Below are 13,689 nucleotides of genomic sequence, written 5' to 3' on the forward strand. Positions count from 1 at the left end.
GTGATTGGCTCAGTGTTCTGTCACTCATGGGGACACTACGTCACCACCAAGTCTAAGGGTAGAGTTAGAAAATTCTAGCCCCTTGGGTGCTGCCACAGAGTTACATTAGATGTGCCCATCCAAGAAGGCTCAAGGTCATTGGCCACAGATAAAATGACTTCAAATAACGTTATATGTACAGTATCTTTGATTGGACTGATCATGTCAACATCATACTTTGAAAATCTGGTTAAATAAAGGTGAAATAAAAATAAATACATTTTTAAAAAGTGTCAATATAAGACTAAGATCAAATCGTATGACACCGGCTCTGACGCTCGTCGGATGTGGCAGGGCTTGTAAACCATTACAGACTACAAACGGAAGCACAGCCGAGAGCTGCCCAGTGACACGAGCCTACCAGACGAGCTAAACTACTTCTATGCTCACTTCGAGGCAAATAACACTAAAACATGCATGTGAGCTCCAGCTGTTCCGGAAGACTGTGATCACGCTCTCCTCATCCGATGTGAGTAAGACCTTTAAACAAGTACATTCACAAGGCCGCAAGACCAGATGGATTACCAGGACATGTACTGCGAGCATGCACTGACCAACTGGCAAGTGTCTTCACTGATATTTTCAACCTCTCCCTGTCCGAGTCTGTAAGCAGTTTTAAGCAGACCACCATAGTGCCTGTGCCCAAGAACACAAAGGTAACCTGAATAAATACTGTAACTATCGACCCGTAGCACTCACGTATGTAGCCATGAAGTGCTTTGAAAGTCTGGTCATGGCTCACATCAACACCATCATCCCAGAAACCCTAGACCCACTCCAATTTGCTTACCGCCCCAAAAGATCCACAGATGATGCAATCTCTATTGCACTCCGCACTGCCCTTTTCCACCTGGACAAAAGGAACACCTATGTGTGAATGCTATTCATTGACTGCAGCTCAGTGTTCAACACCATAGTGCCCTCAAAACTCATCAATAATCTAAGGACCCTGGTACTAAACACCTCCCTCTGCAACTGGATCCTGGACTTCCTGATGGGCCGCCCCCAGGTGGTAAGGGTAGGTAACAACACATCCGCCAATCTGATCCTCAACACGGGGGCCCCTCAAGGGTGAGTGCTCAGTCCCCTACACCCATGACTGCACAGCCAGGCACGACTCCAACACCATCATTAAATTTGCCGATGACACAACAGTGGTAGGCCTGATCACTGACAACGATGAGACAGCATATAGGGAGGAGGTCAGAGACCTGGCCGTGTGGTGCCAGAACAACAACCTCTCCCTCAACGGGATCAAGACAAAGGAGATGATTGTCGACTACTGGAAAAAGATGACCGAGCACGCCACCATTCTCATCGACTGGGCTGCAGTGGAGCAGGTTGAGAGCTTCAAGTTCCTTGGTGTCCATCACCAACATACTAACATGGTCCAAGCAGACCAAGACAGTCGTGAAGAGGGCACTAACCGGTGCCCCTGCACATTGACTCTGTATTGGTACCCCCTTGTATATAGTCTCGCTATTATTATTTTACTGCTGCTCTTTAATTACTTAATTATTTTTTAAACTGAATTGTTGGTTAAGGGCTTGTAAGTAAGCATTTCACTGTAAGGTTACCTGTTTCATTCAGCGCATGTGACTAATAACATTTGATTTGATTTGATGTTCTGAATTCTGTCACCGTACATTTCAAAAGCGCTAAACCAATAGTTATATTGACTACGTACATCCTAGCTCGCTCATTGATGTCTTAATAAAAATTACAGATAGCCTCTTATCCGTTTGTCGTCCCCTTATGCCAGAGTTTGTACATCGCAATTGTCAGTAGAAACCACATTTGTTTAACTAGGTCAGCCATATCAGCTATGCTTTTTTAAAGGCAGTAAATGAGGCTGAATGAACAGTTTCGCTGCCAGACAAGGCGTCCCTGATAGCCAGGTGTGTGGTAAGGTGTTGGGACTGCTGTTGGGACAGCTTTATGTAGGCCCTAACAGTTTGTGGGCACCGTTTGTCACCGTTATAGTAAAATGAATGTTATGTTGTGTATTGGCATTTATTTTTTCCAAAAATGATGCAGAAAAATTTATCCATGCTTTTGTTACTTCTAGGTTAGACTACTGCAATGCTCTACTTTCTGGCTACCCGGATAAATCACTAAATAAACTTCAGTTTGTGCTAAATACGGCTGCTAGAATCCTGACTAGAACCAAAAAATGTGATCATATAACTCCAGTGCTAGCCTCCCTACACTGGCTTCTTGTCAAGGCAAGGGCTGATTTCAAGGTTTTACTGCTAACCTACAAAGCATTACATGGGCTTGCTCCTACCTATCTTTCCGATTTGGTCCTGCCGTACATACCTACACGTACGCTACGGTCACAAGACACAGGCCTCCTAACTGTCCCTAGAATTTCTAAGCAAACAGCTGGAGGCAGGGCTTTTTCCTACAGAGCTCCATTTTTATGGAATGGTCTGCCTACCCATGTCAGAGATGCAAACTCTGTCTCAACCTTTAAGTCTTTGCAGGTTTTCCTACTTACAAAGCATGTAGAGGTCTGTAATTTTCATCATATGTACACTTCAACTGTGAGAGACGGAATCTAAAACAAAAATTCAGAAAATCACATTGTCTGATTTTTAAGTAATTAATTTGCATTTCATTGCATGACATAAGTATTAGATACATCAGAAAAGCATAACTTAATATCTGGTACAGAAACCTTTGTTTTCAATTACAGAGATCATACGTTTCCTGTAGTTCTTGACCAGGTATGCACACATTGAAGCAGGGATTTTGGCCCACTCCTCCATACAGACCTTCTCCAGATCTTTCAGGTTTTGGGGCTGTCCCTGGGCAATACGGAATTTTAGCTCCCTCCAAAGATTTCCTATTGGGTTCAGGTCTGGAGACTGGCTAGGCCACTCCAGGACCTTGAGATGCTTCTTACGGAGCCACTCCTTAGTTGCCCTGGCTGTGTTTCGGGTCATTGTCATGCAGGAAGACCCAGCCACGACCCATCTTCAATGCTCTTACTGAGGGAAGGAGGTTGTTGGCCAAGATCTCGCGATACATGGCCCCATCCATCCTCCCCTCAATACGGTGCAGTCGTCCTGTCCCCTTTTCAGAAAAGCATCCCCAAAGAATGATGTTTCCACCTCCATGCTTCACGGTTGGGATGGTGTTCTTGGGGTTGTACTCATCCTTCTTCTTCCTCCAAACATGGAGTTTAGACCAAAAAGCTCTATTTTTGTCTCATCAGAGCACATGACCTTCTCCCATTCCTCCTCTGGATCATCCAAATGGTCATTGGCAAACTTCAGACGGGCCTGGACATGCGCTGGCTTGAGCAGGGGGACCTTACGTGCGCTGCAGGATTTTAATCCATGGTGGCGTAATGTGTTACTAATGGTTTTCTTTGAGACTGTGGTCCCAGCCCTCTTCAGGAAGGAAGGAGATAGATTTGGAGGGGGTAAGGGATGGGGAAGGAAGGAGAGAGATTTGGAGGGGGTAAGGGATGGGTAAGGGAAGGGGAGAGATTTGGAGGGGGTAAGGGATGGGCAGGAAGGAGAGAGATTTGGAGGGGGTAAGGGATGGGGAAGGAAGGAGAGAGATTTGGAGGGGGTAAGGGATGGGCAGGAAATAGAGAGATTTGGAGGGGGTAAGGGATGGGCAGGAAGTAGAGAGATTTGGAGGGGGTAAGGGATGGGCAGGAAGTAGAGAGATTTGGAGGGGGCAAGGGATGGGTAAGGGAAGGGGAGAGATTTGGAGGGGGTAAGGGATGGGAAGGAAGGAGAGAGATTTGGAGGGGGTAAGGGAGGGGAAGGGGAAGGGGAGAGATTTGGAAGGGGTAAGGGATGGGAAGGAAGGAGAGAGATTTGGAGGGGGTAAGGGATGGGAAGGAAGGAGAGAGATTTGGAAGGGGTAAGGGATGGGAATGAAGGAGAGAGATTTGGAGGGGGTAAGGGATGGGAAGGGGAAGGGGAGAGATTTGGAAGGGGTAAGGGATGGGAAGGAAGGAGAGAGATTTGGAGGGGTAATGGATGGGAAGGGGAAGGGGAGAGATTTGGAAGGGGTAAGGGATGGGAAGGAAGGAGAGAGATTTGGAGGGGGTAAGGGATGGGAAGGGGAAGGAGAGAGATTTGGAGGGGGTAAGGGATGGGCAGAAAGTAGAGAGATTTGGAGGGGTAAGGGATGGGCAGGAAGTAGAGAGATTTGGAGGGGGTAAGGGATGGGCAGGAAGTAGAGAGATTTGGAGGGGGCAAGGGATGGGTAAGGGAAGGGGAGAGATTTGGAGGGGGTAAGGGATGGGAAGGAAGGAGAGAGATTTGGAGGGGGTAAGGGATGGGAAGGGGAAGGGGAGAGATTTGGAAGGGGTAAGGGATGGGAAGGAAGGAGAGAGATTTGGAGGGGGTAAGGGATGGGAAGGAAGGAGAGAGATTTGGAGGGGGTAGGGGATGGGAAGGAAGGAGAGAGATTTGGAGGGGGTAAGGGATGGGAAGGAAGGGGAGAGATTTGGAGGGGGTAACGGATGGGAAGGAAGGAGAGAGATTTGGAGGGGGTAAGGGATGGGAAGGAAGGAGAGAGATTTGGAGGGGGTAAGGGATGGGAAGGAAGGAGAGAGATTTGGAGGGGGTAAGGGATGGGAAGGGGAGAGATTTGGAGGGGGTAAGGGATGGGAAGGAAGGAGAGAGATTTGGAAGGGGTAAGGGATGGGCAGGAAGGAGAGAGATTTGGAGGGGGTAAGGGATGGGGAAGGAACGGACTAAACCAACAGACAAAGGAACAGACTAAACCAGCAAATGGAGGAACAGACTAAACCAACAGAGGGGGGAACAGACTAAACCAACAGAGGGGGGAACGGACTAAACCAACAGAGGGAGGAACGGAATAAACCAACAGACAAAGGAACAGACTAAACCAACAGAGGGGAACAGACTAAACCAACAGAGGGGGGAACGGACTAAACCAACAGAGGGAGGAACGGAATAAACCAACAGACAAAGGAACAGACTAAACCAACAGAGGGAGGAACAGACTAAACCAACAGACAAAGGAACAGACTAAACCAGCAGATGGAGGAACGGACTAAACCTGCAGAAGGGGGAACAGACTAAACCAACAGAGGGAGGAACAGACTAAACCAACAGAGGGAGGAACGGACTAAACCTGCAGAAGGGGGAACAGACTAAACCAACAGAGGGAGGAACAGACTAAACCAACAGAGGGAGGAACAGACTAAACCAACAGAGGGAGGAACAGACTAAACCAACAGACAAAGGAACAGACTAAACCAACAGTGTGAGGAACAGACTAAACCAACAGACAAAGGAACAGACTAAACCAACAGACAAAGGAACAGACTAAACCAACAGATGGAGGAAAATACTAAACCAACAGAGGGAGGAACAGACTAAACCAACAGAGAGAGGAACAGACTAAACCAACAGAGAGAGGAACAGACTAAACCAACAGTGTGAGGAGCAGACTAAACCAACAGACAAAGGAACAGACTAAACCAACAGATGGAGGAAAAGACTAAACCAACAGAGGGAGGAACAGACTAAACCAACAGAGGGAGGAACAGACTAAACCAACAGAGGGAGGAACAGACTAAACCAACAGATGGAGGAAAAGACTAAACCAACAGAGAGAGGAACAGACTAAACCAACAGAGAGAGGAACAGACTAAACCAACAGTGTGAGGAACAGACTAAACCAACGGACAAAGGAACAGACTAAACCAACAGAGGGAGGAACAGACTAAACCAACAGAGGGGGGAACAGACTAAACCAACAGAGGGAGGAAAAGACTAAACCAACAGAGGGAAGAACAGACTAAACCAACAGAGGGAGGAACAGACTAAACCAACAGAGGGGGGAAAGGACTAAACCAACAGAGGGGGGAAAGGACTAAACCAACAGAGGGAGGAACAGACTAAACCAACAGAGGGAGGAACAGACTAAACCAACAGAGGGAGGAACAGACTAAACCAACAGAGGGAGGAACAGACTAAACCAACAGATGGAGGAACAGACTAAACCAACAGATGGAGGAACGGACTAAACCTGCAGAAGGGGGAACAGACTAAACCAACTGACAAAGGAACAGACTAAACCAACAGAGGAAGGAACAGACTAAACCAACTGACAAAGGAACAGACTAAACCAACAGATAGAGGAACAGACTAAAACAACAGATGGAGGAACAGACTAAACCAACAGAGGGAGCAACAGACTAAACCAACAGAGGGAGCAACAGACTAACCCTGCAGAAGGGGGAACAGACTAAACCAACAGAGGAAGGAACAGACTAAACCAACTGACAAAGGAACAGACTAAACCAACAGAGGGAGGAACGGACTAAACCAACAGAGTTAGGAACAGACTAAACCAACAGACAAAGGAACAGACTAAACCAGCAGAGGGAGGAACGGACTAAACCAACAGAGTTAGGAACAGACTAAACCAACAGACAAAGGAACAGACTAAACCAACAGAGGGAGGAACAGACTAAACCAACAGAGGGAGGAACAGACTAAACCAACAGACAAAGGAACAGACTAAACCAACAGACAAAGGAACAGACTAAACCAACAGAGGGAGGAAAAGACTAAACCAACAGAGGGAGGAACAGACTAAACCAACCAACAGAGGGAGGAACAGACTAAAGAGCAGAGGGAGGAAAAGACTAAAGCAACAGATGGAGGAACAGACTAAACCAGCAGAGGGAAGAACAGACTAAACCAGCAGAGGGAGGAACAGACTAAACCAGCAGAGGGAGGAACAGACTAAACCAACAGAGGGGGGAACGGACTAAACCAACAGAGGGGGGAACGGACTAAACCAACAGAGGGGGGAACAGTCTAAACCAACATTTACATTTACATTTAAGACATTTAGCAGACGCTCTTATCCAGAGCGACGGGAAAGGACTAAACCAACAGAGGGGGGAAAGGACTAAACCAACCGAGGGGGGAACGGACTAAACCAACAGAGGGAGGAACAGACTAAACCAACAGAGGGAGGAACAGACTAAACCAACAGAGGGAGGAACAGACTAAACCAACAGAGGGAGGAACAGACTAAACCAACAGAGGGAGGAACAGACTAAACCAACAGATGGAGGAACAGACTAAACCAACAGATGGAGGAACAGACTAAACCAGCAGAGGGAAGAACAGACTAAACCAGCAGAGGGAGGAACAGACTAAACCAGCAGAGGGAGGAACAGACTAAACCAGCAGAGGGAGGAACAGACTAAACCAGCAGAGGGAGGAACAGACTAAAGAGCAGAGTGAGGAAAAGACTAAAGCAACAGATGGAGGAACAGACTAAACCAGCAGAGGGAAGAACAGACTAAACCAGCAGAGGGAGGAACAGACTAAACCAACAGAGGGAGGAACAGACTAAACCAACAGAGGGGGGAACAGACTAAACCAACAGAGGGAGGAACAGACTAAACCAACAGATGGAGGAACAGACTAAACCAGCAGAGGGAGGAACAGACTAAACCAACAGAGGGGGGAACAGACTAAACCAACAGAGGGAGGAACAGACTAAACCAACAGAGGGGGGAAAGGACTAAACCAACCGAGGGGGGAACGGACTAAACCAACAGAGGGAGGAACAGACTAAACCAACAGAGGGAGGAACAGACTAAACCAACAGAGGGAGGAACAGACTAAACCAACAGAGGGAGGAACAGACTAAACCAACAGAGGGAGGAACAGACTAAACCAACAGAGGGAGGAACAGACTAAACCAACAGAGGAAGGAACAGTCTAAACCAACAGAGGGGGGAACAGACTAAACCAACAGAGGGAGGAACAGACTAAACCAACAGAGGGAGGAACGGAATAAACCAACAGAGGGGGGAAAGGACTAAACCAACAGCGGGGGGAACGGACTAAACCAACAGAGGGGGGAACAGACTAAACCAACAGAGGGAGGAACAGACTAAACCAACAGAGGGAGGAACAGTCTAAACCAACAGAGGGGGAACAGACTAAACCAACAGAGGGAGGAACAGACTAAACCAACAGAGGGAGGAACAGACTAAACCAACAGAGGGGGAAAGGACTAAACCAACAGCGGGGGAACGGACTAAACCAACAGAGGGGGGAACGGACTAAACCAACAGAGGGGGAACAGACTAAACCAACAGAGGGGGGAAAACAGACTAAACCAACATAGGGGGGAAAGGACTAAACCAACATAGGGGGGAACAGACAGTGGAGCAGAACAACCCCAGACCACAGACAGAGCAGCCATGTCTCACCGGCAACAGATCTGAACACAGAGAGGGTTTATGCTTGGATTACCACTGCTACACACACACACTGACACACACACACGCACGCACGCACGCACGCACGCACGCACGCACGCACGCACGCACGCACGCACGCACGCACACACACACACACACACACACACACACACACACACACACACACACACACACACACACACACACTCTGAAGGAGTCTGTGCTGCTGAGTAACTGGGTCTGGTGTGTGTGTGTCCTGGTGCATCGGTGTGTGTACCAGTGTGTGTAGCGCGGTCTGTGTCGGAGGACGGTGGTATGGCGCGCTGGGAGAGCCGGTCGTGGAGTTGGTCGTTAATGATGTCTCTCCTCCTCTCTCTGTCTGCTCAAGGTAAGAACACTGCTGTGTGTGTGTGTGTCTGTCTGTGTGTGTGTTTATGTGTGTCTCTTCTGTGTGTGTGTTTATGTGTGTGTGTGTGTGTCTGTTCACTATTACACCTCAAACGTCTGGAAATGTGGGCTCAACAGCGAGAGAGAGAGAGAGAGAGAGAGAGAGAGAGAGAGAGAGAGAGAGAGAGAGAGGGAGAGAGAGAGGGAGAGAGAGAGAGAGAGAGAGAGAGAGAGAGAGAGAGAGAGAGAGAGAGAGAGAGAGAGAGAGAGAGAGAGAGAGAGAGAGAGAGAGAGAGAGAGAGAGAGAGAGAGAGAGAGAGGGGAGGGAGAGGGAGAGAGAGAGAGAGGAGAGAGGAGAGGGAGAGGGAGAGGGAGAGAGAGAGAGAGAGAGAGAGAGAGAGAGAGAGAGAGAGAGAGGAGAGAGAGAGAGAGAGAGAGAGAGAGAGAGAGAGAGAGAGAGAGAGAGAGAGAGAGAGAGAGAGAGAGAGAGAGAGAGAGAGAGAGAGAGAGAGGGAGAGGGAGAGAGAGAGACTATAAAATCCATTATCTTCAGCATGTCATTATTTTGTCTGAATGTGTCGCTGACTTTGGAATATAGTTAGTATTACTCATATAGTCATATATAGTATGGAATGAGTGTTTTTTCTGTCTATTACTGCTAGTAATAAACTCTGGCTCTGATAGCTTCTTCATTGGTCATCAGAGAGTGTAATCGATCAGCTGAAAGCTTCTTTATTGATCACTGACGTTGTTTTGCCAACGGGCAACTGCTGTCCCAGATCACAAACACGCACACACACACTGACACAAGCGTGCACACGGGCACACACTTGTATGCACAATCACAAATACAAACACAGATGGAGTTGATCAAACATTAGTGTAGAAGAGATAAGGAATTTGAATTACATCACCTGTGTGTGTGTGTGTGTGTGTGTGTGTGTGTGTGTGTGTGTGTGTGTGTGTGTGTGTGTGTGTGTGTGTGTGTGTGTGTGTGTGTGTGTGTGTGTGTGTGTGTGTGTGTGTGTGTGTGTGTGTGTGTGTGTGTGGGTGTGTGTGTGTGTGTGTGTACTGCGTATTGGAATGTGTGTGGACCCACCCTGTGAGGTCCATCTGCCCTGTGGCCCCAGAGAGCAACATTCTGTCACAATGTATCACCGTCAACACAAGCACACACACTCATATTGTGTGTGTGTGTGCATGTGTGTTAGTGGCCAACCGGTATAGCTACCCATGATCCTGTGCTCTCCTGCCAGGAGAGGTTGCTGGGACTGAGCTCTGACCAATCGTAGCCAAGCCAACCTGGTTACCATAGTCAGAGCTCTGTTACTATGGCTACAGATCTGTTACTATGGTAACAAACTGTATTTGTAGTGGCATGTCCATACATTTCTGACTTTCTGCTCCTCTTCTTTCCGCTCCTCTCCTTTCCGCTCCTCTCCTTTCTGCTCCTCTCCTTTCTGCTCCTCTCCTTTCTGCTCCTCCTCTTTCTGCTCCTCTCCGCTCCTCTCCTCTCCTTTACACTCTTCTCCTCTCCTGTGGTGTCCGTCAGTAGATTGCTGTGAGTATTTTGACATGGTCAGTGTTTAACCTATAGCTGTAATCCTAATCTAATTTCATCTGTGGTCAGTAGAGCATGTTAGAACATCACTACTCCTAATCCACACTGAAAAACACAGCTTCTGCTTCAAAGTATAGAAGGAGGGAGGGAGGGAGAGAGAGAGCAGTTTTCCATTCATTTTAATTGAGCACATCAGCTTCCAATCACGCTACTCTGGATTTTGAATGATCATGTCTGTCTCCTGTGTATGTGTGGGTGTGTCCTGATCTATTTGTTGTTTCTGATTGACCTGACAGGAGACCTCTCATTGACCACCGTCAGCAGGACGGAAGTCCAGCACAGCCAATCATCTTTCTCCGCTGTAGAAAGGGCGGTCCTTATCGGTGATGACTCAGCAGAGCTGATTGGTTTAGGGTTAGGACTAGCGGCTGGACTTCCTCTCAGCGCCATCAAACGCAAACCCTCTCACAGAAGACACCCCCACTTGGACTTCACTGAACAGGACGGTCAGCCAATCAGAGAAGAGCTAACTGGCGGGGAATATCAGGAACACTCAGATGATATCATCAAGGTGGAGTTCCATAACCCCGACCGCCCCTTGACCCCTGACCTCTCGTCTGATTCTGATTGGCTGACGGCTGTAGTTCAGCCCCTGCAGCAGCGGGCGGGAGACCCCACAGCCTGGACTCTGTCAGATTTCTACGACTACTTGTCCCCCGATGACGAACTCTCCACCATAGACACAACCCTTGACCCTGATCCGACCCTGACCCCTCTGGCAGACATGGAGGATGAAAACCCATCGCTCACTGGCTCCCCTGTCCCCAATGTTACCCCTGACAATGATGATCCCCAGCCACCCTCTCAGTCTCAATCCCCCCCTCCTCCTTTCCCTCCTCAGGGGTCAGATGGGTGTGGTCTGGGCTTTGTGAGGTCAGAAGTCGGGGGTGAGTGTGTGTCTCAGTGTGACGCACAGCCTGACTTCTGCTACAACAGAGGAGTTTGTACCATCGCTACTGGAATGGGAGCATTCTGCAGGTAATTTTGCACAATCGTCAGTGGAAAGGAATACATGTACAATAATATGGGTGGGGGCTTAGTGGTTTGTACACTACAGAACAATATACAGCTGGTGTCTTTCTAACAAAACCAGAATAGACACCCCACTGACAAACATGTAGAAACATGCAGGGCCACAAGCCTACTCAGCAGGGGGGGGTCCATATGTCCTTACCCAACCTGAACCTCCCCTTCCACATGTCAAACACAGAAACACACCCTCTCTGATCCAGTTGATCTTATTATAGGACTAGTCTGGGCTGATTCTCTCTTAATTACTGGACAGACTTCTGATCTAACCGAGGACAGGCACATGTAGGCCCTATCAAATCTGAGATGCAGAGAACAAGGACTGGAATCCAGACATTAAAACAGAATTCAACAATATTCAAAAATGTATTGAACTTAGTAGGGAATCAACTAAATGTATTGAAAATGTATTCATTTGCATAGTAAGACATGAACAGAATACATCAGTGATTCATACTGAAGAAGCAGCGAGAATCCCTGTACCACTTTGTGTAGCTGTTCGAGATGATGCTAATGAAGAAGCTAGTGGTAGATGGAAAGGCTTTCCCCAAAACATTCTTAATTAAATGTTAACTACAGAGTAGCCTATGATTACCTGGCAGATTGATTTCCTGATTATTTGGGTATTTCTTTTGCAAACTCTACCGTCTCATGTGCACTCCAAAAACACTGCTAAAAACAGCCTTATGCTGGTGAGCACTGCAATTAAAGGGTAACTACATGCAACAACAAAAATATCACAAAAACAATGTGGTCTCCTGATGTGCTTTAAGCATTGCCGAGGACTTAGAACATCCAACGCCTCTGTTTTTCTACAGTACTAGTAGCAGTACATCAACTCATTGACATTGCCTTGTAACAACCGTCAGATAGCGCGGCAGCTTGTTTTAGAGACACAAATACTTCCTGAATTCTACTGCCGGTCTGTCTATTCTATAGTTAAAATATCCCCCCACCCCTATCTCTCTAGATGTAATGTTCAGGACTATATGTGGAACAAGGGCTCTCGTTGTGATTGGGTGGTGACAGACTTCCAGGTGCTGTGTGTGGTAGTGGGTGTGGCCTCTACGACCCTCATCCTACTCATCATCATCATCGTCTTCTTCGCCAAACGACTCCACCGCCTGAGGATTGAGAACAGGCGACTCCGCAAACGCAGGTCAGTGTATGTCTAAGAGAGAAATAGACAGAAATACAGATACAGAGAAAGAGGGGGGAAGAGAGATAGAGAGAGAGAGGGGGGATACAGAGAGAGAGGGGAAGAGAGATAGAGAGAGAGAGAGAGAGAGGGGGGATACAGGGGAGAGAGAGGGGGAAGAGAGATAGAGAGAGAGAGGGGGGGATACAGAGAGAGAGATACAGGGAAGAGAGATAGAGAGAGAGAGGGGGGGATACAGAGAGAGAGGGGAAGAGAGATAGAGAGAGAGAGGGGGGATACAGAGAGAGGGGAAGAGAGAGATAGAGAGAGAGAGGGGGGATACAGAGAGAGAGGGAAGAGAGATAGAGAGAGAGGGGGGGATACAGAGAGAGAGGGGAAGAGAGATAGAGAGAGAGAGGGGGGATACAGAGAGAGAGGGGAAGAGAGATAGAGAGAGAGAGGGGGATACAGAGAAAGAGGGGGAAGAGAGATAGAGAGAGAGAGGGGGGATACAGAGAGAGAGGGGAAGAGAGGAGAGAGAGGGGGGGATACAGAGAGAGAGGGGAAGAGAGATAGAGAGAGAGAGAGGGGGGATACAGAGAGGGGAGAGGGGAAGAGAGATAGAGAGAGAGAGGGGGGATACAGAGAGAGAGGGGAAGAGAGATAGAGAGAGAGAGGGGGATACAGAGAGAGAGGGGAAGAGAGATAGAGAGAGAGAGGGGGGATACAGAGAGAGAGGGGGAAGAGAGATAGAGAGAGAGAGGGGGATACAGAGAGAGAGGGGAAGAGAGATAGAGAGAGAGAGGGGGATACAGAGAGAGAGGGAAGAGAGATAGAGAGAGAGGGGGATACAGAGAGAGGGGGAGAGAGATAGAGAGAGAGAGGGGGATACAGAGAGAGGGGAAGAGAGATAGAGAGGAGGGGGATACAGAGAGAGGGAGAGATAGAGAGAGAGGGGGATACAGAGAGAGAGAAGAGAGAGAGAGAGAGGGGGGATACAGAGAGGGAAGAGAGATAGAGAGAGAGAGGGGGATACAGAGAGAGGGGAAGAGAGATAGAGAGAGAGGGGGATACAGAGAGGGGAAGAGAGATAGAGAGAGAGAGGGGGATACAGAGAGAGAGGGGAAGAGAGATAGAGAGAGGGGGGATACAGAGAGAGAGAAGAGAGATAGAGAGAGGGGGGGATACAGAGAGAGAGGGGAAGAGAGATAGAGAGAGAGGGAGAGAGAGAGGGGGGAGAGAGAG

General features: G+C 48.2%; 1 protein-coding gene across 3 annotated transcripts in view; it reads left to right on the forward strand.

Moving 5' to 3' along the window:
* Nucleotides 1-8,258: 8,258 nt before the first annotated feature.
* Nucleotides 8,259-13,689, forward strand: part of LOC124012111 — an 87,712-nt gene continuing 82,281 nt past the window's right edge. For 2 of the 3 annotated variants that reach the window (XM_046325544.1, XM_046325545.1), the window contains exons 1-3: nt 8,259-8,657; nt 10,514-11,255; nt 12,277-12,465. In XM_046325544.1, the coding sequence (XP_046181500.1) occupies nt 8,585-8,657; nt 10,514-11,255; nt 12,277-12,465 (1,004 nt within the window). In that variant the 5' untranslated portion in view covers nt 8,259-8,584. The remainder of the gene's footprint in view (nt 8,658-10,513; nt 11,256-12,276; nt 12,466-13,689) is intronic. The other variant, XM_046325546.1, reaches the window with a different exon arrangement.

This window comes from Oncorhynchus gorbuscha, linkage group LG24 (genome assembly GCF_021184085.1).
Source record: "Oncorhynchus gorbuscha isolate QuinsamMale2020 ecotype Even-year linkage group LG24, OgorEven_v1.0, whole genome shotgun sequence".
In the NCBI taxonomy this organism is placed as follows: Eukaryota; Metazoa; Chordata; class Actinopteri; order Salmoniformes; family Salmonidae; genus Oncorhynchus; species Oncorhynchus gorbuscha.